Below are 27,565 nucleotides of genomic sequence, written 5' to 3' on the forward strand. Positions count from 1 at the left end.
CCACCACAGACAGATGCTGGCACTAAGACCGCACTCAGTCAGCTCTCTATCCTCCTGATTCCTGCTTTCAAGCTAAAATTAAAGCAGGAAGCACCAGTGACTCGGTCTATAAAAAAATGGTCAGATGAAGCAGATGCTAAACTACAGGACTGTTTTGCTTTCACAGACTGGAACATGTTCTGGGATTGTTCCGATGACATCGAGGAATACACCACATCAGTCACTGGCTTTATCAATAAGTGCATTGAGGACATCGTCCCCACAGTGACTGTATGTACATACCTCAACCAGAAGCCATGGATTACAGGCAACATTCGCACTGAGCTAAAGGACAGAGCTGCCGCTTTCAGGGTGCGGAACTCTAACCCGGAAGCTTACAAGAAATCCCGCTATGCCATGCGGCGAGCCATCAAACAGGCAAAGCTTGGATCAAAGATTGAATCATACTACACCGGCTCCAACGCTTGTAGGATGTGGCAGGGCTTACAAACTATTAGACTACAAAGGGAAGCACAGCCGCGAGCTGCCCAGTAACACGAGCCTACTAGACGAGCTAAATCACTTCTATGCTTTCTTCTAGGCAAGCAACACTGAGGCATGCATGAGAGCATCAGCTGTTCCGTATGACTGTATGATCACGCTCTCCGTAGCCGACGTGAGTAAGACCTTTAAACAGGTCAACATGCACAAGGCTGCAGGGCCAGACGGATTACCAGGACGTGTGCTCCTGGCATGTGCTGACCAACTGGCAGGTGACTTCACTGACATTTTCAACATGTCCCTGATTGTGTCTGTAATACCAACATGCTTCAAGCAGACCACCATAGTCCCTGTGCCCAAGAACACAAAGGCCTCCTGCCTAAATGACTACAGACCCGTAGCACTCACGTCCGTAGCAATTTGCATACCGCCCAAACAGATCCACAGATGATGCAATCTCTATTGCACTCCACACTGCCCTTTCCCACTTGGACAAAAGGAACACCTATGTGAGAATGCTATTCATTGACTACAGCTCAGCGTTCAACACCATAGTACCCTTAAGAAGAAGTATATCTATAATTCTTTGCATAATAGTTGTATCTTTTATCAAAGTTTATTATGAGTTTTTCTGTAAATATATGTGGCTCTCTGACAATTCACCAGATGTTTTCGTGGCACAACATTACTGACCATAAAGCGCCGATATAAATATGAACTTTATCGAACAAAACATACATGTATTGTGTAACATGAAGTCATATGAGTGCCATCTGATGAAGATCATCAAATGTTAGTGATTAATTCTCTATTTCTGCTATTTCTTCTTCTGACTCCTCTCTTTGGCTGGCCAATGACAGTGTGTTTTTGTGACTAGGCTCTGACCTAATATAAACATATAGTGTGCTTTCGCTGTAAAGCCTTTTTGAAATCGGACACGATGAGTAGATTAACAAGAAGTTTCTTTAATTTGTTGTATTGCACTTGTGAATGTATGAAAGGTACATATTTCTAAAAAATATTTTTGAATTTCCGCTAGGGGTCCCCCTAGCCATAAGAAGTTTTAATGGTCGGACCCATCTATGTGAAGCTTGCCACAATAAGAATTAGCCACAATAGCGGTCTTTGCGGTTAGCCTTCAAAATAAGTATATCATTGACAGTGATGCAAATGAATACAAATAGTAGAATTATGCCATAATTGAATAGATCATGCTAAACGAGGTTGGAATGTTGTTATATAAAATCAACAAAAGACAATTTGTTAATTTTACAGAAATCTGTTGAAATCACACTGGATGTATTATACTTTAGAATTGCATTGGGGGTGTACTTATTTCACTGTAGAGCCTTACCTATGACATGGGGTTACAGTCTACTCAGTGACACCAAGAGAACATTAGAGTCGGAGCTCTTTTTGCTGGACTCTAAAACAACTGTGAATTGAGCCCCATTTATTGTCAACCTGTGTGTATTGAACACTATTCCAGAGGAAAAACAATACTGCGTGGATGTTTTGGAGTCTGATAACTCTGAGGAGGACGTTGGGAAAAATGTATTGGGTATTGAGTAGACTGATACCCCATTTCATCGATTCCCAATCCTTAGGTAAAACTGTATAGTGCAATATGAATGTCAATACACGCAATAGGCTGACTGGTGAGGTGATTTCACACAGTCACAATCTGGCGATAAGAGCTACAACGCTAATATTTGCGTAAACTCTTGACAGTTGTGTTCTGTGGGTGTCACCGAGTAGACTGATACCCCATTTCATTGCTTCACATTCAAACCTTGTTTAACATTATCTAGTCTACATATGGCATTATTCCACCAATTGTAACCTTTTGCATCACTTTCAAAGAGGTACAAAGAAGGCAAACCGCAAATTCAACTATTGTTCCTAATCCTTATTGTGGCTATCTTCACAACACAACCCGGTCCGGTTGAGCCACATTATCCAGATGAAGCTAGCTGACTGCATATAACGTTAGCTTTGGGCAACAGGGTTAAGTAGCTGACTGCATAACGTTAGCTTTGGGCAACAGGGTTAAGTAGCTGACTGCATAACGTTAGCTTTGGGCAACAGGGTTAAGTAGCTGACTGCATAACGTTAGCTTTGGGCAACAGGGTTAAGTAGCTGACTGCATAACGTTAGCTTTGGGCAACAGGGTTAAGTAGCTGACTGCATAACGTTAGCTTTGGGCAACAGGGTTAAGTATGAACGTTAGCTTTGGGCAACAGGGTTAAGTAGCTGACTGCATAACGTTAGCTTTGGGCAACAGGGTTAAGTAGCTGACTGCAGCTTTAACAGGGTTTAGCTTTGGGCAACAGGGTTAAGTAGCTGACTGCATAACGTTAGCTTTGGGCAACAGGGTTAAGTAGCTGACTGCATAACGTTAGCTTTGGGCAACAGGGTTAAGTAGCTGACTGCATATAACGTTAGCTTTGGGCAACAGGGTTAAGTAGCTGACTGCATATAACGTTAGCTTTGGGCAACAGGGTTAAGTAGCTGACTGCATATAACGTTAGCTTTGGGCAACAGGGTTAAGTAGCTGACTGCATATAACGTTAGCTTTGGGCAACAGGGTTAAGTAGCTGACTGCATATAACGTTAGCTTTGGGCAACAGGGTTAAGTAGCTGACTGCATATAACGTTAGCTTTGGGCAACAGGGTTAAGTAGCTGACTGCATATAACGTTAGCTTTGGGCAACAGGGTTAAGTAGCTGACTGCATATAACGTTAGCTTTGGGCAACAGGGTTAAGTAGCTGACTGCATATGACTGCAGGGTTAAGTAGCTACTGCATATACGTTAGCTTTGGGCAACAGGGTTAAGTAGCTGACTGCATATAACGTTAGCTTTGGGCAACAGGGTTAAGTAGCTGACTGCATATAACGTTAGCTTTGGGCAACAGGGTTAAGTTGACTGCAGTTAGCTTTGGGCAACAGGGTTAAGTAGCTGACTGCATATAACGTTAGCTTTGGGCAACAGGGTTAAGTAGCTGACTGCATATAACGTTAGCTTTGGGCAACAGGGTTAAGTAGCTGAAGTTAGCTTTGGGCAACAGGGTTAAGTAGCTGACTGCATAACGTTAGCTTTGGGCAACAGGGTTAAGTAGCTGACTGCATATAACGTTAGCTTTGGGCAACAGGGTTTAGCTGACTGTAGCGTTAGCTTTGGGCAACAGGGTTAAGTAGCTGACTATAACGTTAGCTTTGGGCAACAGGGTTAAGTAGCTGACTGCATATAACGTTAGCTTTGGGCAACAGGGTTAAGTAGCTGACTGCTGTTAGCTTTGGGCAACAGGGTTAAGTAGCTGACTGCATATAACGTTAGCTTTGGGCAACAGGGTTAAGTAGCTGACTGCATATAACGTTAGCTTTGGGCAACAGGGTTAAGTAGCTGACTGCATATAACGTTAGCTTTGGGCAACAGGGTTAAGTAGCTGACTGCATATAACGTTAGCTTTGGGCAACAGGGTTAAGTAGCTGACTGCATATAACGTTAGCTTTGGGCAACAGGGTTAAGTAGCTGACTGCATATAACGTTAGCTTTGGGCAACAGGGTTAAGTAGCTGACTGCATATAACGTTAGCTTTGGGCAACAGGGTTAAGTAGCTGGTATAACGTTAGCTTTGGGCAACAGGGTTAAGTAGCTGACTGCATATAACGTTAGCTTTGGGCAACAGGGTTAAGTAGCTGACTGCTGACTTTGGGCAACAGGGTTAAGTATGACTGCATACGTTAGCTTTGGGCAACAGGGTTAAGTAGCTTATAGTAGCTTTGGGCAACAGGGTTAAGTAGCTGACTGCATATAACGTTAGCTTTGGGCAACAGGGTTAAGTAGCTGACTGCATATAACGTTAGCTTTGGGCAACAGGGTTAAGGGTTAAGTAGCTGACTGCATATAACGTTAGCTTTGGGCAACAGGGTTAAGTAGCTGGTTAAGTAGCTTTGGGACTGCATATAACGTTAGCTTTGGGCAACAGGGTTAAGTAGCTGACTGCATATAACGTTAGCTTTGGGCAACAGGGTTAAGTAGCTGACTGCATATAACGTTAGCTTTGGGCAACAGGGTTAAGTAGCTGACTGCATATAACGTTAGCTTTGGGCAACAGGGTTAAGTAGCTGACTGCATATAACGTTAGCTGCATATAACGTTAGCTTTAGCTGGGCAACAGGGTTAAGTAGCTGACTGCATATAACGTTAGCTTTGGGCAACAGGGTTAAGTAGCTGAGCGTTAGCTTTGGGCAACAGGGTTAAGTAGCTGACTGCATATAACGTTAGCTTTGGGCAACAGGGTTAAGTAGCTGACTGCATATAACGTTAGCTTTGGGCAACAGGGTTAAGTAGCTGACTGCATATAACGTTAGCTTTGGGCAACAGGGTTTAACTGCATATAACGTTAGCTTTGACTGCTGACTGCATATAACGTTAGCTTTGGGCAGCTGACAGGGTTAAGGGTTAAGTAGCTGACTGCATATAACGTTAGCTTTGGGCAACAGGGTTAAGTAGCTGACTTTGGGCAGGGTTATAGCTGACTGTTAGCTTTGGGCAACAGGGTTAAGTAGCTGACTGCATATGGGCAACGTTAGCTTTGGGCAACAGGGTTAAGTAGCTGACTGCATATAACGTTAGCTTTGGGCAACAGGGTTAAGTAGCTGACTGCATATAACGTTAGCTTTGGGCAACAGGGTTAAGTAGCTGACTGCATATAACGTTAGCTTTGGGCAACAGGGTTAAGTAGCTGACTGCATATAACGTTAGCTTTGGGCAACAGGGTTAAGTAGCTGACTGCATATAACGTTAGCTTTGGGCAACAGGGTTAAGTAGCTGACTGCGTTAGCTTTGGGCAACAGGGTTAAGTTTGACTGCAAGCTTTGGGCAACAGGGTTAAGTAGCTGACTGCATATAACGTTAGCTTTGGGCAACAGGGTTAAGTAGCTGACTGCATATAACGTTAGCTTTGGGCAACAGGGTTAAGTAGCTGACTGCTGACTTTGGGCAACAGGGTTAAGTAGCTGACTGCATATAACGTTAGCTTTGGGCAACAGGGTTAAGTAGCTGACTGCATAACGTTAGCTTTGGGCAACAGGGTTAAGTAGCTGCTGTTAGCTTTGGGCAACATAACGTTAGCTTTGGGCAACAGGGTTAAGTAGCTGACTGCATAACGTTAGCTTTGGGCAACAGGGTTAAGTAGCTGACTGCATATAACGTTAGCTTTGGGCAACAGGGTTAAGTAGCTGACTGCATAACGTTAGCTTTGGGCAACAGGGTTAAGTAGCTGACTGCATAACGTTAGCTTTGGGCAACAGGGTTAAGTAGCTGACTGCATATAACGTTAGCTTTGGGCAACAGGGTTAAGTAGCTGACTGCATATAACGTTAGCTTTGGGCAACAGGGTTTAGCTGACTGCATATAACGTTACTTTGGGCAACAGGGTTAAGTAGCTGACTGCATATAACGTTAGCTTTGGGCAACAGGGTTAAGTAGCTGACTGCATAGCTTTGGGCAACAGGGTTAAGTAGCTGACTGCATATAACGTTAGCTTTGGGCAACAGGGTTAAGTAGTAGCATATGACTTTGCAGGGTTAATAGCTGACGTTAGCTTTGGGCAACAGGGTTAAGTAGCTGACTGCATATAACGTTAGCTTTGGGCAACAGGGTTAAGTAGCTGACTGCATAGGGTTAAGTAGCTGACTGCATAGCTTTGGGCAACAGGGTTAAGTAGCTGACTGCATATAACGTTAGCTTTGGGCAACAGGGTTAAGTAGCTGACTGCATATAACGTTAGCTTTGGGCAACAGGGTTAAGTAGCTGACTGCATATAACGTTAGCTTTGGGCAACAGGGTTAAGTAGCTGACTGCATATAACGTTAGCTTTGGGCAACAGGGTTAAGTAGCTGACTGCATATAACGTTAGCTTTGGGCAACAGGGTTAAGTAGCTGACTGCATATAACGTTAGCTTTGGGCAACAGGGTTAAGTAGCTGACTGCATATAACGTTAGCTTTGGGCAACAGGGTTAAGTAGCTGACTTTGGGCAGGGTTAAGTAACTGCGTTAGCTTTGGGCAACAGGGTTAAGTAGCTGACTGCATATAACGTTAGCTTTGGGCAACAGGGTTAAGTAGCTGACTGCATATAACGTTAGCTTTGGGCAACAGGGTTAAGTAGCTGACTGCATATAACGTTAGCTTTGGGCAACAGGGTTAAGTAGCTGACTGCATAACGTTAGCTTTGGGCAACAGGGTTAAGTAGCTGACTGCATAACGTTAGCTTTGGGCAACAGGGTTAAGTAGCTGACTGCATAACGTTAGCTTTGGGCAACAGGGTTAAGTAGCTGACTGCATAACGTTAGCTTTGGGCAACAGGGTTAAGTAGCTGACTGCATAACGTTAGCTTTGGGCAACAGGGTTAAGTAGCTGACTGCATAACGTTAGCTTTGGGCAACAGGGTTAAGTAGCTGACTGCATATAACGTTAGCTTTGGGCAACAGGGTTAAGTAGCTGACTGCATATAACGTTAGCTTTGGGCAACAGGGTTAAGTAGCTGACTGCATAATAACGTTAGCTTTGGGCAACAGGGTTAAGTAGCTGACTGCAACAGGGTTAAGTAGCTGACTGCATATAACGTTAGCTTTGGGCAACAGGGTTAAGTAGCTGACTGCATATAACGTTAGCTTTGGGCAACAGGGTTAAGTAGCTGAGCTGACTTTGCGTTAGCTTTGGGCAACAGGGTTAAGTAGCTGACTATAACGTTAGCTTTGGGCAACAGGGTTAAGTAGCTGACTGCATATAACGTTAGCTTTGGGCAACAGGGTTAAGTAGCTGACTGCATATAACGTTAGCTTTGGGCAACAGGGTTAAGTAGCTGACTGCATATAACGTTAGCTTTGGGCAACAGGGTTAAGTAGCTGACTGCATATAACGTTAGCTTTGGGCAACAGGGTTAAGTAGCTGACTGCATATAACGTTAGCTTTGGGCAACAGGGTTAAGTAGCTGACTGCAACAGGGTTAAGTAGCTGACTGCATATAACGTTAGCTTTGGGCAACAGGGTTAAGTAGCTGACTGCATATAACGTTAGCTTTGGGCAACAGGGTTAAGTAGCTGACTGCTGACTGGGCAACATAGCTGACTAACGTTAGCTTTGGGCAACAGGGTTAAGTAGCTGACTGCATATAACGTTACTGCTTTGGGCAACAGGGTTAAGTAGCTGACTGGTTAGCTTTGGGCAACAGGGTTAAGTAGCTGACTGCATATAACGTTAGCTTTGGGCAACAGGGTTAAGTAGCTGACTGTATAACGTTAGTTTTGGGCAACAGGGTTAAGTAGCTGACTGCATAACGTTAGCTTTGGGCAACAGGGTTAAGTAGCTGACTGCATATAACGTTAGCTTTGGGCAACAGGGTTAAGTAGCTGACTGCTTATAACGTTAGCTTTGGGCAACAGGGTTAAGTAGCTGACTGCATAACGTTAGCTTTGGGCAACAGGGTTAAGTAGCTGACTGCATATAACGTTAGCTTTGGGCAACAGGGTTAAGTAGCTGACTGCTTATAACGTTAGCTTTGGGCAACAGGGTTAAGTAGCTGACTGCATATAACGTTAGCTTTGGGCAACAGGGTTAAGTAGTTGACTGCATATAACGTTAGCTTTGGGCAACAGGTACCCTCATAGTAGAATAGTTTATCTATTTACCTAGTCGGCTTGTTGTGTGTTCTATGTGAGAAATATTCCTCTCGAGGCGCATTCAAGTTGAGTGCCAAAGGGAGGGAAACTTGCACTCTTACAAGCAAATGCACAACAATTCTTGCAATAATGCTTAAAACAGCAGTTTTAATGGCCTTTGTTAAAAAGAGGACAATCCCAGTTTTCTCTTCCTACTTTATTTCTCAACTCCTAAATACTGTGTGTTCAAAATGTACCATTTTAAGTTAAGTTTAAGAGTTTTAGCAGCTTCATGGTTAAGCATGTTACTGTTCAGCAATTCACCATGAGTGCATAGGGGAGAATGGGGCTAAATGCAACACAAGTCAATTGTAGAGTAACTTGGGGTAAAATGCTACCCTACCTCAAACTATTTGGGGGGGAGTGACATAGTAACATTTTTTGATGAGTAGTGGCAATCAGGGAAAGTGTTGGGGGTGAAAATGGTGTGGAAGTGGTTTCTGTGAGAAGTATAGGCAGGGGCATGCTACCCCAAATGGCGAATTACCTCAAGTTACCCTAACAGGAAGGCCTACATTATATTCAGTGTGTTTATGGGACATAACATTCTTCATTAGGATGCTAACTAGTTAAAAGACTACATTGGGGATCTAGCTAATGATTAGCCCAATAGGGTCAATGCAGATGGGTAACCCCATGCTTCAGCCTATTTATTTATAGCCACTATGCTGCATCAGATGGGCTACGGGTGATAATGCTTATTGCTAATAGCATACCTGATGATATGGACCATGCATAGGCTATATGTCTCTTATATGGTCAAACATTTGGCACGTCTCTCTCGCTCTCTCTCTCTTTGCTGTAAAGGGACAATTAGATTATGTTTACCGTAATTCTATGGTGGCCGTACATGTGTGATCATATTGTGTGATCATATTGCTGGAATCAAGATGAACATGTTGCCATGGCTAAAACCAAAGCAGTGGGCGGTTATTTCTGCTAGCTGTATTCAAAACAATTCTGCTAACCCATCTCATTTCATTAGAGTTATTCAGAGCTTAATGCTGCTGAGTGACCTGTAGTGTTTATTAAAAAAGCTACTGTTTACCACTCAGTCATTGGACCTGGGATGGAGGGAAGAGGTTAGAGGGAAGGGAGGATGAACGAGAACAGGAATGGAAGAAGAGAAATGGAGAGAGAAAATACTCAAGGTTAGGCTAAATGCATTACCTAACCTTCCCTGTTGTTCTCACATAATAGTGGACAATGACACTTGGATTGAATGACATTTATGCTGTCTGGGACTATATGGCACAGGATGATGATTTAAGCGACGTCCTGAGTGTCTGTGGACACAATGGCCCCCATCAGTGTTGTTCCCAGGGGAACAATGGCCCTATCAGTGTTGTTCCCGGAGGAAAAATTGGCCCATCAGTGTTGTTCCTGGAGGAATAATGGCCCCCATCAGTGTTGTGCCGGAGGAACAATGGCCCCCATCAGTGTTGTTCCCAGAGGATCAATGGCCCCCATCAGTGTTGTGCTGGAAGAACAATGACCCCCATCAGTGTTGTGCTGGAGGAACAATGGCCCTATCAGTGTTGTGCTGGAGGAACAATGGACCCCATCAGTGTTGTGCTGGAGGAACATTGACCCCCATCAGTGTTGTGCTGGAAGAACAATGACCCCCATCAGTGTTGTGCTGGAAGAACAATGGCCCCCATTAGTGTTGTGCTGGAGGAACAATGGCCCCCATTAGTGTTGTGCCGGAGGAACAATGGCCCCCATCAGTGCCTGGGATCCCTGTCATAGTCTGTCCTTCTCGGGACAAGAACAAGATGACCCGTCAGAGCGAGTGTGAGATACAGATTGTATAAACTCCTGGTCATAAACATTGTCTCTCTCTCTCTCTCTCTCTCTCTCTCTCTCTCTCTCTCTCTCTCTCTCTCTTTCTTTCTTTCTTTCCCCTCGCTTTCTCTTTCCTCTCGCTCTCGCCCTCTTTCCTCCCCCTCACTCTGTCTCTCTCTCTCTTTCCCCTACCCTCTTTCTCTCCCCTTATCTCTCTCCCCTTATCTCTCTCTCTCCTATGTCTCTAGGGTTGACGGATGAGTAGATTGTAGAAGAGCAGGGAGGATTGGGGTTAACAGTCAGACACAGGTAAGATCACCACATGTCCTCTTGTTTATCCCTACAGGTGTCGTTATAGGTCCTGAGAGTGTTATATCTGTTGTATAAGTTTTATGTATAGTTGTACTGCAAGTATTTGGGATTGTGCGTCTCTGTTTAGGCTATATGGTCTGTGTGGGTGTGTTTTAAATGCATGTTTATTTTAATGCACTTTCCAATGTTTATAAGCATCTGTGTGTGTGTGTGTGTGTGTGTGTGTGTGTGTGTGTGTGTGTGTGTGTGTGTGTGTGTGTGTGTGTGTGTGTGTGTGTGTGTGTGTGTGTGTGTGTGTGTGTGTGTGTGTGTGTGTGTGTGTGTGTGTGTGTGTGTGTGTGTGTGTGTGTGTGTGTGTGTGTGTGTGTGTGTGTGTGTGTGTTTGAAACAGAGTGAGAGAGAAGTATGTCTGTTTGTATATAAACAAGCGTTTGTGTGGGTGTAATGTATGGAATGTGCCAGGAGTGTTAAGACAATCTTAAGGCTTGTCCATGACTCTTCTCTCTCCCTGGTCTAGACTGTTGTTATCAAAGCAGAGTGGTGTTGCCCCAGGCTACTACCACTATCTGACTGTAGTGTTGTGTTGCCCCTGGCTACTACCACTGTCTGAATGTAGCCTTGTGTTGCCCCAGGCTACTACCACTATCTGACTGTAGCGTTGTGTTGCCCCAGGCTACTACCACTATCTGACTGTAGCGTTGTGTTACCCCTGGCTACTACCACTATCTGACTGTAGTGTTGTGTTGCCCCTGGCTACTACCACTATCTGACTGTAGTGTTGTGTTGCCCCAGGCTACTACCACTATCTGACTGTAGTGTTGTGTTGCCCCAGGCTACTACCACTGTCTGAATGTAGCCTTGTGTTGCCCCAGGCTACTACCACTATCTGACTGTAGTGTTGTGTTGCCCCAGGCTACTACCACTGTCTGAATGTAGCCTTGTGTTGCCCCAGGCTACTACCACTATCTGACTGTAGCGTTGTGTTGCCCCTGGCTACTACCACTATCTGACTGTTGCATTGTGTTGCCCCTGGCTACTACCACTATCTGACTGTAGTGTTGTGTTGCCCCTGGCTACTACCACTATCTGACTGTAGCGTTGTGTTGCCCCTGGCTACTACCACTATCTGACTGTAGTGTTGTGTTGCCCCTGGCTACTACCACTATCTGACTGTAGCATTGTGTTACCCCTGGCTACTACCACTATCTGACTGTAGTGTTGTGTTGCCCCTGGCTACTACCACTATCTGACTGTAGCCTTGTGTTGCCCCAGGCTACTACCACTATCTGACTGTAGCGTTGTGTTGCCCCTGGCTACTACCACTATCTGACTGTAGCCTTGTGTTGCCCCAGGCTACTACCAATATCTGACTGTAGCGTTGTGTTGCCCCTGGCTACTACCACTATCTGAATGTAGCCTTGTGTTGCCCCAGGCTACTACCACTATCTGACTGTAGCCTTGTGTTGCCCCTGGCTACTACCACTGTCTGAATGTAGCCTTGTGTTGCCCCAGGCTACTACCACTATCTAACTGTGGCCTTGTGTTGCCCCAGGCTACTACCACTATCTGACTGTAGCCTTGTGTTGCCCCAGGCTACTACCACTATCTGACTGTAGCCTTGTCTTTACAGTTCCACCCTGACAACCCAGTCACAACCATGATCACAGGTAGAGGAAGACATCCCCTGTATCTACAGCCCTTAAACACCTGTATAACGCTAATATAATGCTGTTTTAACATTGGTGTAATGCTATTGTGAGAATGCTGGCTAATGTTACCTCATCACTGTTCCATATCGTTTAACCTGTCATAAACACATAAACATCCAAACCCTGGAGCCTTCAGTTTAATGCCCCCCTTTTTCTGATCAACTGCTTTTCATTACACAATTATTCATCCCATGATGCTTTGCTCACCTGATATTCTTCAGGGCGCTATCTTTACAGTCTATGTGCTTTGATTTGTTTATTTTAAACATGTGGGGGTGGAAAGGGTATAGTTAAGTCATACACCATGACATTTAAAAAAAAAAGTAGAATTAAATTGAGTGCATATACAGTTGAAGTCGGAAGTTTACATACACCTTAGCCAAATACATTTAAACTCAGTTTCACAATTCCTGACATTTAGACCTAGTAGAAGTTCCCTGTCTTAGTTCAGTTAGGATCACCACTTTATTTTAAGAATGTGAAATGTCAGAATAATAGTAGAGAGAATTATTTATTTCAGCTTTTATTTCTTTCATCACATTCCCAGTGGGTCAGAAGTTTACACTAGAGGTCGACCGATTAATCGGCATCCTCCAATAATCGGTATCGGCGTTGAAAAATCATAATCGGTCGACCTCGAGTTTACATACACTCAATTAGTATTTGGTAGCATTGCCTTTAAATTGTTTAACTTGGGTCCAACGTTTCGGGTCGCCTTCCATACGCTTCCCACAATAAATTGGGTGAATTTTGGCCCGTTCCTCCTGACAGAGCTGGTGTAACTGAGTCAGGTTTGTAGGCCTCCTTGCTCGCACATGCTTCTTCAGTTCTTCCCACACATTTTCTATAGAATTGAGGTCAGGTTTTTGTGATGGCCACTCCAATACCTTGACTTTGTTGTCCTTTAGCCATTTTGCCACATCTTTGGAAGTATGCTTGGGGTCATTGTCCATTTGGAAGACCCATTTGTGACCAAGCTTTAACTTCCTGACTGATGTCTTGGGATGTTGCTTCAATATAGCCACATCATTTTCATGCCTCAGGATGCCATCTATTTTGTGAAGTGCACCAGTCCCTCCTGCAGTAAAGCACCCCCACATCATGATGCTGCCACCCCCGTGCTTCACGGTTGGAATGGAGTTTTTTTGTTTGGAAGCCTCCCCCTTTTTCCTCCAAACATAACGATGGTCATTATGGCCAAACAGTTATTTTTCTTTCTCCAGACCAGAGGACATTTATCAAAAAAAGTATGATTTTTGTCCCCATGTGCAGTTGCAAACCGTAGTCTGGCTTTTTATGCGGTTTTGGAGCAGTGGCTTCTTCCATTCTGAGCGGCCTTTCAAGTTATGTCGATATAGGACTCGTTTTACTGTGGATATAGATACTTTTGTACCTGTTTCCTCCAGCATCTTCACAATGGCCTTTGCTGTTGTTCTGGGATTGATTTGCACTTTTCACACCAAAGTACGTTCATCTCTAGAGACAGAACGCGTCTCCTTCCTGAGCGGTATGACAGCTGCGTGGTCCCATGATGTTTATACTTGCGTACTGTTGTTTGTACAGATGAACGTTGTACCTTCAGGCGTTTGGAAAATGCTCCCAAGGATGAACCAGTTTTTTTTCTGAGGTCTTGGCTGACTTCTTTTGATTTTCCCATGATGTCAAGCAAAGAGGCACTGAGTTTGAAGGTAGGCCATGAAATACATTTTCAGAATGGTGGGTGTTGCTGGTGTATGCAGTCACGCGCAGGAGAGCAGAGAATTGTGAGGAACATAACTTTACTCAGAATAATGAATGGTGCAAGGTAAAACAATACACTTGCCCAAACATAAACACACGAACATCAACTTTTACACACGGGCAAGAAACAGCACCCGTCTAAAATAACCAGTCACCAACATTACCGAACATGACATAAAACAATCCCGCACAACACCATGGGGGGAACAGAGGGTTAAATACATGAACAATAATTAGGGGAATAAAAAACAGGGGTGTAGAAACAAAGACAAAACAAATGGAAAATTAAAAGTGGATCGGCGATGGCTTGTAGACGGGCGACGCCAAGCGCCGCCCGAACAAGGAGAGGAACCGACTTTAGCCGAAGTCGTGACATACATCCACAGGTACACCTCCAATTGACTAAAATGATATCATTTAGCCTATCAGAAACTTATAAAGCCATGACATCATTTTCTGGACTTTTCCAAGTTGTTTAACTTCTTGCGTCGAGCAATCCCATATCCGGGAGCGTAATCATAGCCTCAAGCTCATTAGCATAACGCAACGTTAACTATTCATGAAAATCGCAAATGAAATGAAAGAAATATATTCACTCACAAGCTTAGCCTTTTGTTAACAACACTGTCATCTCAGATTTTCAAAATATGCTTTTCAACCATATTCACACAAGCATTTGTGTAAGAGTATTGATAGCTAGCATAGCATTAAGCCTAGCATTCAGCAGGCAACATTTTCACAAAAACAAGAAAAGCATTCAAATAAAATCATTTACCTTTGAAGAAGGTGAATTCACCAATTTGTAAGTCGCTCTGGATAAGAGCGTCTGCTAAATGACTTAAATGTAAATGTAAATGTAAGAACTTCGGATGTTTTCAATGAGGAGACTCTCAGTTAGATAGCAAATGTTCAGTTTTTCCAAAAGGATTATTAGTGTAGTAGAAATCGCTCCGTTTTGTTCATCACGTTTGGCTAAGAAAACCCCCCGAAAATTCAGTCATTACAACGCCAAACTTTTTTCCAAATTAACTCCATAATATCGACAGAAACATGGCAAATGTTGTTTAGAATCAATCCTCAAGGTGTTTTTCACATATCTATTCGATGATAAATCATTCGTGGCAGTTGACTTTCTCCTCTGAAGCAAATGGTAAAATGCACGCAGCTGGAGATTACGCAATAATTTTGACGGAGGACACCAAGCGGGCACCTGGTAAATGTAGTCTCTTATGGTCAATCTTCCAATGATATGCCTACCAATATGTCACAATGCTGCAGACACCTTGGGGAAACGACAGAAAGTGTAGGCTCATTCCTGGCGCATTCACAGCCATATAAGGAGACATTGGAACACAGCGCCCTCAAAATCTGTGCCATTTCCTGTTTGAAATGTAATATTGGTTTCGCCTGTAGCATCAGTTCTGGGGCACTCACAGATAATATCTTCGCAGTTTTGGAAACGTCAGAGTGTTTTCTTTCCAAAGCTGTCAATTATATGCATAGTCAAGCATCTTTTTGTGAAAAAATATCTTGTTTAAAACGGGAACTTTCTTTATCCAAAAATTAAAAGAGCGCCCCCTATATCGAAGAAGTTAAAGGCACAGTCAACTTAGTGTATGTAAACTTCTGACCCACTGGAATTTTGATACAGCGAATTATAAGTGAAATAATCTGTCTGTAAACAATTGTTGGAAAAATGACTTGTGTCATGCACAAAGTAGATGTCCTAACCAACTTGCCAAAACTATAGTTTGTTAACAAGAAATGCGTGGAGTAGTTGAAAAACAAGTTTTAATGACTCCGACCTAAGTGTATGTAAACTTCCGACTTCAATTGTATCAGATATAATGTCTTCTAGAGAGCTACCGTAGTGGGAACAGGGAGGAGGGAAGGAGGGGGTGGGTGTGACTGGGGACAGAGGGAGGGAAGAGAAGGGGTGGGTGACTGGGAACAGGGGGAGGGAAGAGGAGGGTGGGATTACAGAGAATCACACTGAGAACGTTGAGAGAGGGCAAGGGAGGGAGAGAGAGAAATAGAGAGAATTCGGAACAGATTCTGTAATCCTGTGTTTTTGCGGTCAGATTCAAGCAAAGAGAGGGGGTGGGTCTGACTGGGAACAGGGAGGGAGGGAAGAGAGGGGGTGGGGTGACTGGAGACAGAGGGGGTGGGGACTGGGAGGGAAGAGAGAATAGGGGGTGGGGGTGACTGGGGAGGGACAGGGGGAGAGAGAGGTGGGGACTGGGAACAGGGAGGGAGGGAAGAGAGAGGGGGTGGGGGTGACTGGGACAGGGAGGGAGGGAAGAGAGAGGGGGTGGGTGTGACTGGGACAGGGAGGGAGGGAGGGAGAGAGGGGGTGGGTCTGACTGGGAACAGGGAGGGAAGGAAGGGAAGAGGAGGGTGGGTGTGGCTGGGGACAGGGGAGGGAGGGACAGGGAGGGAGGGAGAGAGGGGGTGGGTGTGACTGGGAACAGGGAGGGAGGGGAGGTGTGACTAGAGGGGGTGGGTGACTGGGAACAGGGAGGGAGGGAAGAGGGGACTGGGGACAGGGGGGTGGGTGTGACTGGGAGGGAGGAGGGAAGAGAGGGGGTGGGACTGGGAACAGGGAGGGAGGGAAAGAGAGGGGGTGGGTGTGACTGGGACAGGGAGGGAGGGAAGAGGAGGGTGTGACTGGGAACAGGGAGGGAGGGGAGGAGGAGGGTGGGTGTGGACTGGGGAACAGGGGGGAGGGAAGAGAGAGGGGGTGGGTGTGACTGGGAACAGGGAGGGAGGGGAGAGAGGGGGTGGGTGTGACTGGGGACAGGGAGGGAGGGAGGGAGGGAGGGACTGGGGAACAGGGAGGGAGGAGAGAGGGGGTGGGTGTGACTGGGAACAGGGAGGGAGGGAAGAGAGAGGGGGTGGGTGGACTGGGGACAGGGAGGGAGGGAAGAGGAGGGTGGGTGTGACTGGGAACAGGGAGGGAGGGGGAGGGGGGTGGGTCTGACTGGGAAGGGAGGGAAGAGAGGAGGGTGGGTGTGACTGGGAACAGGGAGGAGGGAAGAGAGGGGGTGGGTGTGACTGGGAACAGGGAGGGAGGGAAGAGAGGAGGGTGGGTGTGACTGGGAACAGGGAGGGAGGGAAGAGGGGAGGGTGGTGGGTGTGACTGGGAACAGGGACTGGGGAGGGAGGGAGAGAGAGGGGGTGGGTGTGACTGGGAACAGGGAGGGAGGGAAGAGGGAGGGTGGGTGTGACTGGGAACAGGGAGGGAGGGAGAGAGGGGGTGGGGTGGGACTGGGAACAGGGAGGGAGGGAAGAGAGAGAGGGGGTGGGTGTGAGGGAGGGAGGGAAGAGAGGGGGTGGGTGTGACTGGGAACAGGGAGGGAGGGAAGAGAGGGGGTGGGTGGAGGGAGGGAGAGGGAGGGAAGAGGGGGTGGGTGTGACTGGGAACAGGGAGGGAGGGAGAGGAGAGGGGAAGAGTGGGGTGGGTGTGACTGGGAACAGGGAGGGAGGGAAGAGAGGGGGGTGGGTGTGACTGGGAACAGGGAGGGAGGGAAGAGAGGAGGGTGGGTGGACTGGGAACAGGGGGGGAGGGAAGAGAGAGGGGGTGGGTGTGACTGGGAACAGGGAGGGAGGGAGGGAGGGAGGGAAGGGGGAGGGTGGGTGTGACTGGGAACAGGGGGGAGGGAAGAGAGAGGGGGTGGGTGTGACTGGGAACATGGGGAGGGGGAAGAGAGGGGGTGGGTGTGACTGGGAACAGGGAGGGAGGGAAGAGAGGAGGGGGTGGGTGTGACTGGGAACAGGGAGAGAGGGAAGAGAGGGGGTGGGTGTGACTGGGAACAGGGAGGGAGGGAAGAGAGGGGGTGGGTGTGACTGGGAACAGGGAGGGAGGGAAGAGAGGGGAGGGTGGGTGTGACTGGGAACAGGGAGGGAGGGGGAGTGGGTGGGTGTGACTGGGAACAGGGAGGGAGGGAAGAGAGGAGGGGGGTGTGACTGGGAACAGGGAGGGAGGGCAGAGAGGAGGGTGGGTGTGACTGGGAACAGGGAGGGAGGAAAGAGGGGGTGGGTGTGACTGGGGACAGGGAGGGAGGGAAGAGAGGGGGTGGGGTGACTGGGAACTGGGTGTGACTGGGAACAGGGAGGGAGGGAAGAGAGGGGGGGTGGGTGTGACTGGGAACAGGGAGGGAGGGAAGAGGGGGTGGGTGACTGAACAGGGGAGGGAGGGAAGAGAGGAGGGTGGGTGTGAACAGGGAGGGTGGGTGTGACTGGGAACAGGGAGGGAGGGAAGAGAGGGGGTGGGTGTGACTGGGGACAGGGAGGGGGTGGGTGGACTGGGGAGGGAGGGAGAGGGGGTGGGTCTGACTGGGAACAGGGAGGGAGGGAACAGGGAGGGAGGGAACAGGGAGGGAGGGAGGAGGGGGGTGGGTGTGACTGGGAACAGGGAGGGAGGGGACACTGGGGAGGGAGGGAGGGAAGAGAGGGGGTGGGTGTGACTGGGAACAGGGAGGGAGGGAGAGAAGGAGGGGTGGGTGTGACTGGGAACAGGGAGGGAGGGAACAGGGAGGGAGAGAGGAGGGTGGGTGTGACTGGGAACAGGGGAGGGAGGGAAGAGGGAGGGAGGGAGGAGGGTGGGTGTGACTGGGAACAGGGAGAGGGAGGGAGAGAGGAGGGGGTGGGTGTGACTGGGAACAGGGAGGGAGGGAAGGGGGTGGGTGTGACTGGGAACAGGGAGGGAGGGGGGGGTGGGTGTGACTGGGAACAGGGAGGGAGAGGGGGTGGGGTGACTGGGTGGGTGTGACTGGGAACAGGGAGGGAGGGAAGAGAGGGGGTGGGTGTGACTGGGGACAGGGAGGGAGGGAGGGAGGGGGTGGGTGTGACTGGGAACAGGGAAGAGAGGGGGTGGGTGTGACTGGGAACAGGGAGGGAGGGGAAGACAGGGGGGGGTGGGGAGGGACAGGGAGGGAGGGAAGAGAGGGGGTGGGTGTGACTGGGAACAGGGAGGGAGGGAAGAGAGGGGGGGGTGGGTGTGACTGGGAACAGGGAGGGAGGGAAAGAGGGGGTGGGTGTGACTGGGAACAGGGGGAGGGAGGGGGTGGGGGAACAGGGAGGGAGGAGGGGGTGGGTGTGACTGGGGACAGGGAGGGAGGGAGGGGTGGGTGTGACTGGGGACAGGGAGGGAGGGAAGAGAGGGGGTGGGTGTGACTGGGAACAGGGAGAGGAGGGTGGGGGACTGGGGACAGGGAGGGAGAGGAGGGTGGGTGTGACTGGGAACAGGGAGGGGGTGGGGGACTGGGAACAGGGAGGGAGGGAGGGGGGGTGGGTGTGACTGGGAAGGGAGGGAGGGAGGGGGTGGGTGTGACTGGGAACAGGGAGGGAGGGGGGTGGGTGGGTGTGACTGGGAACAGGGAGGGAGGGAAGAGAGGGAGGGTGGGTGTGACTGGGGACAGGGAGGGAGGGAGAGGAGGGGTGGGTGTGAGGGACAGGGAGGGAGGGAGAGGAGGGGGTGGGTGTGACTGGGAACAGGGAGGGACTGGGAACAAGAGGGAAGAGGAGGGTGGGTGTGACTGGGAACAGGGAGGGAGGGGGAGGAGGGTGGGTGTGACTGGGAGGGAGGGAGGGAGGAGAGGAGGGTGGGTGTGACTGGGGAACAGGGTGGGGGACTGGGAACAGGGAAGAGTGGAGAGAGGGGGGGTGGGTGTGACTGGGGACACTGGGGAGGGAGGGAGGGAAGAGAGGGGGTGGGTGTGACTGGGAACAGGGAGGGAGGGAAGTTAGAGGGGGTGGGGTGACTGGGAACAGGGAGGGAGGGGACAGGGAGGGTGGGTGGACTGGGAACAGAGGGGAGGGAGGAGGAGGGTGGGTGTGACTGGGAACAGGGAGGGAGGGTTGAGGAGGGGGTGGGTGGACTGGGAGGGAGGGAGAGAGAGGAGGGTGGGTGTGACTGGGAACAGGGAGGGAGGGGGAGGGGAGGGTGGGTGTGAGGGAAGAGAGAGGGGGGGGTGGGTGTGACTGGGAACACTGGGAGGGAGGGAAGAGAGAGGAGGGTGGGTGTGACTGGGAACAGGGAGGGGGGAGAGAGGGGGTGGGTGTGACTGGGAACAGGGAGGGAGGGAGGGAGGGAGGGAAGAGAGGGGGTGGGTGTGACTGGGAACAGGGAGGGAGGGAAGAGAGGGGAGGGACTGGGGAGAGGAACTGGGGAGGGAGGGGGGAAGAGAGGGGGTGGGTGTGACTGGGAGGAGGGTGGGTGTGACTGGGAACAGGGAGGGAGGGAAGGGAGGAGGGTGGGTGTGACTAGGGGGTGGGTGTGACTGGGAACAGGGAGGGAAGAGAGGAGGGTGGGTGTGACTGGGAACAGACCGAGAGGAGGGTGGGTGTGAGGGTCTGGGTGTGACTGGGAACAGCAGCACCTAGATCTTCTGGGCACAAACTCTGTCAGAGGTGGGTGTGGACCCTGACAGTAAATCTCAGTAAGACAAAAATAATGGTGTTCCAAAAAAGGTCCAGTTGCCAGGACCACAAATACAAATTCCATCTAGACACCGTTGCCCGAGAGCACACAAAAAACTTTACATACCTTTCCCTAAACATCAGCGCCACAGGTAATTTCCATAATGCTGTGAACAATCTGAGAGACAAGGCAATAAGGGAATTCTATGCAATCAAAAGGAACATACATTTTGACATACCAATTAGGATCTGGCAAAAAATACTTGAATCAGTTTTGAACCCATTGCCCTTTATGGTTGTGAGGTATGGGGTCCGCTCACCAACCAAGAATTCACAAAATGGGACAAACACCAAATTGAGACTGCATTCAGAATTCTGCAAAAATCTCCTCAGTGTACAATTTAAAACACCAAATAATGCATGCAGAGCAGAATTAGGTCGATTCCCGCCAATTATAAAATTCCAGAAAAGAGCCGTTAAATTCTACTTACTCAGTGAGCATAGCCTTGCTATTGAGAAAATCCGCCATAGGCAGACCTGGCTCTCAAGAGAAGACAGGCTATTTGCACACTGCCCACAAAATGAGGTGGAAACTGAGCTGCACTTCCTAACCTCCTGCCAAGTGTATGACCATATTAGAGACACATATTTCCCTCAGATTATACAGATCCACAAAGAATTAGAATTCAAACTCGATTTTGATCAACGGCGGCAGGGTAGCCTAGTGGTTAGAGTGTTGGACTAGTAACCGAAAGGTTGCAAGTTCGAATCCCCGAGCTGACAAGGTACAAATCTGTCGTTCTGTCCGTCATTGCAAATAAGAATTTGTTCTTAACTGACTTGCCTAGTAAAATAAAGGTAAAAAAAAATCTACCTCAGTGTGCCATCACAACAGCAAGATTTGTGACCTGTTGCCACAAGAAAAGGTGAAGAACAAACTCCATTGTAAATACAACCCATATTTATGTTCATTTCTTTTCCCTTTAGTACTTTAACTACTTGCACATCGTTACAACACTGTATATATACATAATATAACATTTTAATGTCTTTATACTTTTGGAACTTATGTGAGTGTAATGTCTACTGTTCATTTTGATTGTTTATTTCACTTTTGTATATTATCTACTTCACTTGCTTTGGCAATGTTAACATATGTTTCCCATGCCAATAAGGCCCCTAGAATTGAATTGAATTGAGAGGAGGGTGGGTGTGACTGGGGACAGGGAGGGAGGGAAGAGAGAGGGAGCTAGCTCGCTCACATACAACAGGACTGATATCAGTAGCAAGAGGAGTAAACTATAAGAGCTAACATTACAGTCATCGGAGTGTCGTATCATATTTAACAAACCAAACATTGAAAACCAGGTCATTTAAAAACCTAAACCGGTCTGTGCATCAGAGATGGGGATATGGGCCAGACTGAAACAAACAGCATCTCTCTATCATCTCCTGTCTCTCTATCATCTCCTGTCTCTCTATCATCTCCTGTCTCTCTATCATCTCCTTTCTCTCTATCATCTCCTTTCTCTCTATCATCTCCTGTCTCTCTATCATCTCCTGTCTCTCTATCATCTCCTTTCTCTCTAACATCTCCTTTCTCTCTTTCATCTTCTGTCTCTCTTTCATCTCCTGTCTCTCTATCATCTCCTGTCTCTCTATCATCTCCTGTCTCTCTATCATCTCCTGTTTCTCTTCCATCTCATATCTCTCTATCATCTCCTATCTATCATCTCCTGTCTATCAACTCCTATTTCTATCATGTCCTATCTATCAATCATCTCCTATCTATCATCTCATAGCTCTCTATCATCTCCTATCAATCATCTCCTATCATCTTATAGCTCTCTATCATCTCCTATATCTCTATCATCTCGTATCTATCATCCCCTATCTCTCTATCATCTCCTGTCTCTCTATCATCTCCTGTCTCTCTGTCATCTCCTGTCTCTCTTTCATCTCCTGTCTCTCTTTCATCTCCTGTCTCTCTTTCATCTCCTGTCTCTCTTTCATCTCCTGTCTCTCTTTCATCACCTGTCTCTCTTTCATCACCTGTCTCTCTTTCATCTCCTGTCTCTCTTTCATCTCCTGTCTCTCTATCATCTCCCGTCTCTCTTTCATCTCCTGTCTCTCTTTCATCTCATATCTCTCTATCATCTCATCTCTCTATCATCTCCTGTCTCTCTATCATCTCATATCTCTCTTTCATCTCCTGTCTCTTTCATCTCCTGTCTCTTTCATCTCCTTTCTCTCATTCATCTCCTGTCTCTCTTTCATCTCATATCTCTATCATCTACTGTCTCTCTTTCATCTCCTGTCTCGCTATCATCTCCTGTCCCTCTATCATCTCCTGTCTCTCTTTCATCTCCTTTTTCTGTAAATTGCTTTTAGTTTAATCCCCCTGCTATTGTTTCTCATTGTCTTTCTATCTGTCTTTCTCTGTCCTCTATCTCCCTGTATCCTTCTCTCTCTTCCTTCTCTCTGTGACTGTTGCTCATTGTGTAGTAGTTGGAAGTTGAAGGGCAGAGCAGCTAGCTTTAGACCAACTGTCCCTCAGTGGAGGTGGTGGGGGTAATCTTTCGGTTAGGTAAGCATTGCTGTGGTCGAGGAGCGGTCATGGTCCTGGCTATGGAGGACGCCTGTCCCAACGGGTTGGAGGTAGAGGTGGAGCCCCCTCCGGATGCAGGCGGGACGGGAGAGGCAGGCGGGACAGGAGAGGCAGGCGGGACAGGAGAGGGGGTGGTTGGGTCCAGGGAGGGGGCGGCTGGGTCCAGGGAGGGGGCGGCTGGGTCCAGGGAGGGGGTGGTTGGGTCCAGGGAGGGGGCGGCTGCTGAGCCCACAGAGGGGCCAACACATCCGGAGGCAAGACTCTCAGTTGCCAGATAGTTATACTATGGAAAATATTTGTTGCCCGATATTAGTACAACAGAGAGAGAGCTATTGTTTCCAGCTAGATATGCCTTGCCAGCTATTCATTACCTTCCAGGGGAAAGATACTTTTTGACCAATATTTCAGAACTATTTGTGGGTTACGTAGTGTCTACTGTCCAGTCACTAGCGAAGAGAGACTTGCCTGTTCCAAAGTGCAAAGGCTGTTTTGGATAGGTATTTCATAACAGTTTGTGACAGAAGGAAGGGATTGCTAGTTAGTATCACTATCCACAGGTCAGAGACTGTCGGGTATTTGTTGTGTACGTAGGTGAGGAAACGGGTTGCCAGATTGTGAGTGTTTGTTGACTTTTTTTTATTCCTGGACAGAGGAAGCATTTCGGAAAAGAGAAGTGAGTCATTGTACTGTACCACATGGTTTACGGGACATACAGGGAGAGAGGGAGAGAGAGAGAAATGGAGTGGAGAAAGGAAGAGGCAAGAAGAGAGAGAAATAAAATACTTTGCTGCTTCAGAATATTAATGAATTACAACTTAAAATAGGAGATGAAAAAACCCTTCCTCTACCCTCTATGCTAGAGAAAGACTAACTATGCTACCTTTTATAATATTGTGTAGTGTAAGTACATTGAAGATGCATTTGCAAGTGGAACGGTATTGGAGTGTTACTGTAGTAATTGTATCTCTTCTTATGCAATTCATATTCAGGGATTATAAAGTATTTATGCCATCCCCCCACCCACGTCAGAGTAACATAGTGGAATGTATCCTTTGATCTGATGCACATATACTTATGCAAAGACACACACACACACACACACACACACATACACACACACACACACACTGAGGTTCAGTGAACTCTGTGAACAAACTCCTCTGGGGTACAAAAACATATTGGCTTGACCCAGAGGGAGAAGGTCAACCCAGAGATTAAGTTAACAGAAATCTGCCACAGTTATCTCTTTCATAGTCAGTACTGCTTACAGTTGAATTCGGAAGTTTACATACACTTCAGTCAAATACATTTAAACTCAGTTTTTCACAATTCCTGATATTTTATCCTAGTAAAAAGTCCATGTCTTAGGTCAGTTAGGATCACCACTTTATTTTAAGAATGTGAAATGTCAATATAATAGTAGAGAGAATTATTTATTTCAGCTTTTATTTCTTTCATCACATTCCCAGTGGGTCAGAAGTTTACATACACTCAATTAGCATTTGGTAGCATTGCCTTCAAATTGTTTATCTTGGGTCAAATATTTGTGTAGCTTTCCACAAGCTTTCCACAATAACTTGGGTGAATTTTGGCCCATTCCTCCTGACAGAGCATGTGATCAAGTCCTCCTTGATCACACACGCTTTTTCAGTTCTGTCCACAAATTTTCTATAGGATTGAGGTCAGGGCTTTGTGATGGCCACTCCAATACCTTGACTTTGTTGTCCTTTTAGCCATTTTGCCACAACTTTGGGAGTATGCTTGGGGTCATTGTCCATTTGGAAGACCCATTTGCGACCAAGCTTTAACTTCCTGACGGATGTCTTGAGATGTTGCTTCAATATATCCACATAATTTTCCATTCTCATGATGCCATCTATTTTTGAAGTGCACCAGTCCCTCCTGCAGCAAAGCACCCCCACATCATGATGCTGTCACCCCTGTGCTTCACGATTGGGATGGTGTTCTTTGGCTTGCAATCCTCCTCCTTTTTCCTCCAAACATAACGATGGTCATTATGGCCAAAGAGATCTATTTTGTTTCATCAGACCAGAGGACATTTCTCCAAAAAGTTAGATCTTTGTCCCTATGTGCAGTTGCAAACCGTAGTCTGACTTTTTTTATGGGGGTTTTGGAGCAGTGGCTTCTTCCTTGCTGAGCGGCCTTTCAAGTTATGTCAATATTGGACTCGTTTTACTGTGGATATAGATACTTTTGTACCTGTTTCCTCCAGCATCTTCACAAGGTCCTTTGCTGTTGTTCTGCGATTGATTTGCACTTTTCACACCAAAGTGCGTTCATCACCAGGAAACAGAATGCGTCTCCTTCCTGAGCGGTATGACAGCTGCGTGGTCCCATGGTGTAAACAATTGTAGGAAATATTACTTGTGTCATGCTTGTGTCAAAGTAGATGTCCTAACCGACTTGCCAAAACTATAGTTTGTTAACAAGGAATTTGTGGAGTGGTTGAAAAATAAGTTTTAATGACTCTAACTTAAGTGTATGTAAACTTCAGACTTCAACTGTATTTACACTAAGTAGATGCAAAGCACACAAACGTCTGTCTAAATGTCTTTGTGACATATGACAGAGAAACGTAGGTTCTTCTTGTTCAGTCACGCTGCCTTGGAGACACATCCCAACACACACAAATACACACACACAAACACACACACACACACACCACAACACACACACACACACACACACACACACACACACACGCACACACACACACACACACACACACACACACACACACACACACACACACACACACACACACACACACACACACTCACACCCCAAAACACACACACACACAGGTAATAACACAAAACAACAGAGACACACATCCCAACAGTTATGTGTTCCTTTAGGGCGAACTTGCAAGTGGGTGTGTAGTCACACTTTTATGTGGGGAATGTGGGTAGCTACATGTGATAGCTTTTGGTGGACCAGGATTTGCATGCTGTACGTCTGCCTGTCTGTCTGTATGTCTGTCTGTCTGACCGTCTGTCTGTGCAACGGCGCGTGCTTACGTGTGTGGTCTTTGTATTGGAGTCATGGACAGTATAATTTGTGTGTGTTTGTGTCTATAGGAGAGCTTGAAAAGGGGATTATGTCTCTGTGTGTGGGGGGGTTAACTGTAATCAAGGGAATGGTTTAATGGTTGTTTTTGTGGGTGTGGGTGGGTGTAATTGATAGTCTGGTTTGGAACTGTGTGTTTTGTTGGTAGACTATGAGTTAGACTATGAGTTACACTATGAGTTAGAGATTTAGAGATGGAGTTAGAGATAGAGATGGAGTTAGCGATATAGATGGAGTTGGAGATATACAGTTAGAGATATACAAACACAAACACACCCCACAGAGCCCCTGGACAGCAGCACAATTAGACCCAACCAAATCATGAGAAAACTAAAATATAATTACTTGACACATTGGAAAGATTTAACAAAAAAACAGAGCAAACTAGTATGCTATTTGGCCCTAAACAGTGAGTACACAGTGGCAGAATACCTGACCACTGTGACTGACCCAAACTTAAGGAAAGCTTTGACCATGTACAGACTCAGTGAGCATAGCCTTGCTATTGAGAAAGGCCGCCGTAGGCAGACACAAGAAAAGGGCAACCAGTGAAGAACAAACACCATTGTAAATACAACCCAAATTTATGCTTATTTATTTTCCCTTGTGTACCCTTAACCATTTGTACATCGTTGCAACACTGTATATATACGTAATATGACATTTGTAATGTCTTTATTGTTTTGAAACTTCTGTTTGTAATGTTTACTGTAAATTTTTATTGTTTATTTCACTTTTGTATATTATCTTCCTCACTTGCTTTGCCAATGTTAACACATGTTTCCCATGTCAATAAAGCCCCTTAAATTGAATTGAATTGAATTGATATAGAGATGGAGTTAGAGATATAGAGTTAGAGATAGATATGGAGTTTGCAATATAGATGAGTTAGAGATATAGAGTTAGTTAGAGATAGAGATGGAGTTAGAGATGTAGAGTTAGAGATGGATTTAGGAAAAGAGATGGAGTTAGAGATGTAGAGTTAGAGATGGATTTAGGAAAAGAGATGGAGTTAGAGATAGATATAGAGATATAGAGATAGACATGGAGTTAGAGATAGAGATGTAGAGTTAGAGATGGATTTAGGAAAAGAGATGGAGTTAGAGATAGATATAGAGATATAAAGATGAGTTAGAGATATAGAGTTAGAGATAGAGATGGAGTTAGAGATTGAGTTAGAGATAAATATGGAGTTAGAGATGGAGTTAGAGATATAGAGTTAGAGATATAAATGGAGTTAGGGATAGAGATGGAGTTAGGGATGGAGTTAGAGATAGAGATGGAGTTAGAGATAAATATAGAGTTAGAGATGGTGTTAGAGATGGAGTTAGAGATATAGAATTAGAGATGGAGTTAGAGATAGAGATGGAGTTAGAGATTGAGTTAGAGATAAATATAGAGTTAGAGATGGAGTTAGAGATATAGAGTTAGAGATATAAATGGAGTTAGGGATAGAGATGGAGTTAGAGATAAATATAGAAATAGAGATGGAGTTAGGGATAGAAATGGAGTTAGGGATAGAGATGGAGTTAGAGATAGAGATGGAGTTAGAGATAAATATAGAGTTAGAGATGGTGTTAGAGATGGAGTTAGAGATATAGAATTAGAGATGGAGTTAGAGATGGAGTTAGAGATAAATATAGAGTTAGAGATAAATATAGAGTTAGAGATGGAGTTAGAGATAGAGGTGGAG

General features: G+C 46.6%; 1 protein-coding gene across 4 annotated transcripts in view; it reads left to right on the plus strand.

Annotated features, from left to right (window-relative positions):
• The window catches only part of LOC135551865 (protein PALS2-like), a 73,931-nt gene that overhangs the window by 22,215 nt on the left and 24,151 nt on the right, over positions 1–27,565 (plus strand). For 2 of the 4 annotated variants that reach the window (XM_064983134.1, XM_064983137.1), the window contains exons 2-3: positions 10,242–10,302; positions 11,936–11,972. The exons of 1 other annotated variant lie outside the window; for it this stretch is intronic. In XM_064983134.1, coding sequence (XP_064839206.1) covers positions 11,963–11,972 — 10 coding nt within the window. In that variant the 5' untranslated portion in view covers positions 10,242–10,302; positions 11,936–11,962. The remainder of the gene's footprint in view (positions 1–10,241; positions 10,303–11,935; positions 11,973–27,565) is intronic. One more of the 4 variants, XM_064983135.1, reaches the window with a different exon arrangement.

This window comes from Oncorhynchus masou, chromosome 13, assembly GCF_036934945.1.
Source record: "Oncorhynchus masou masou isolate Uvic2021 chromosome 13, UVic_Omas_1.1, whole genome shotgun sequence".
Taxonomy (NCBI): Eukaryota; Metazoa; Chordata; class Actinopteri; order Salmoniformes; family Salmonidae; genus Oncorhynchus; species Oncorhynchus masou.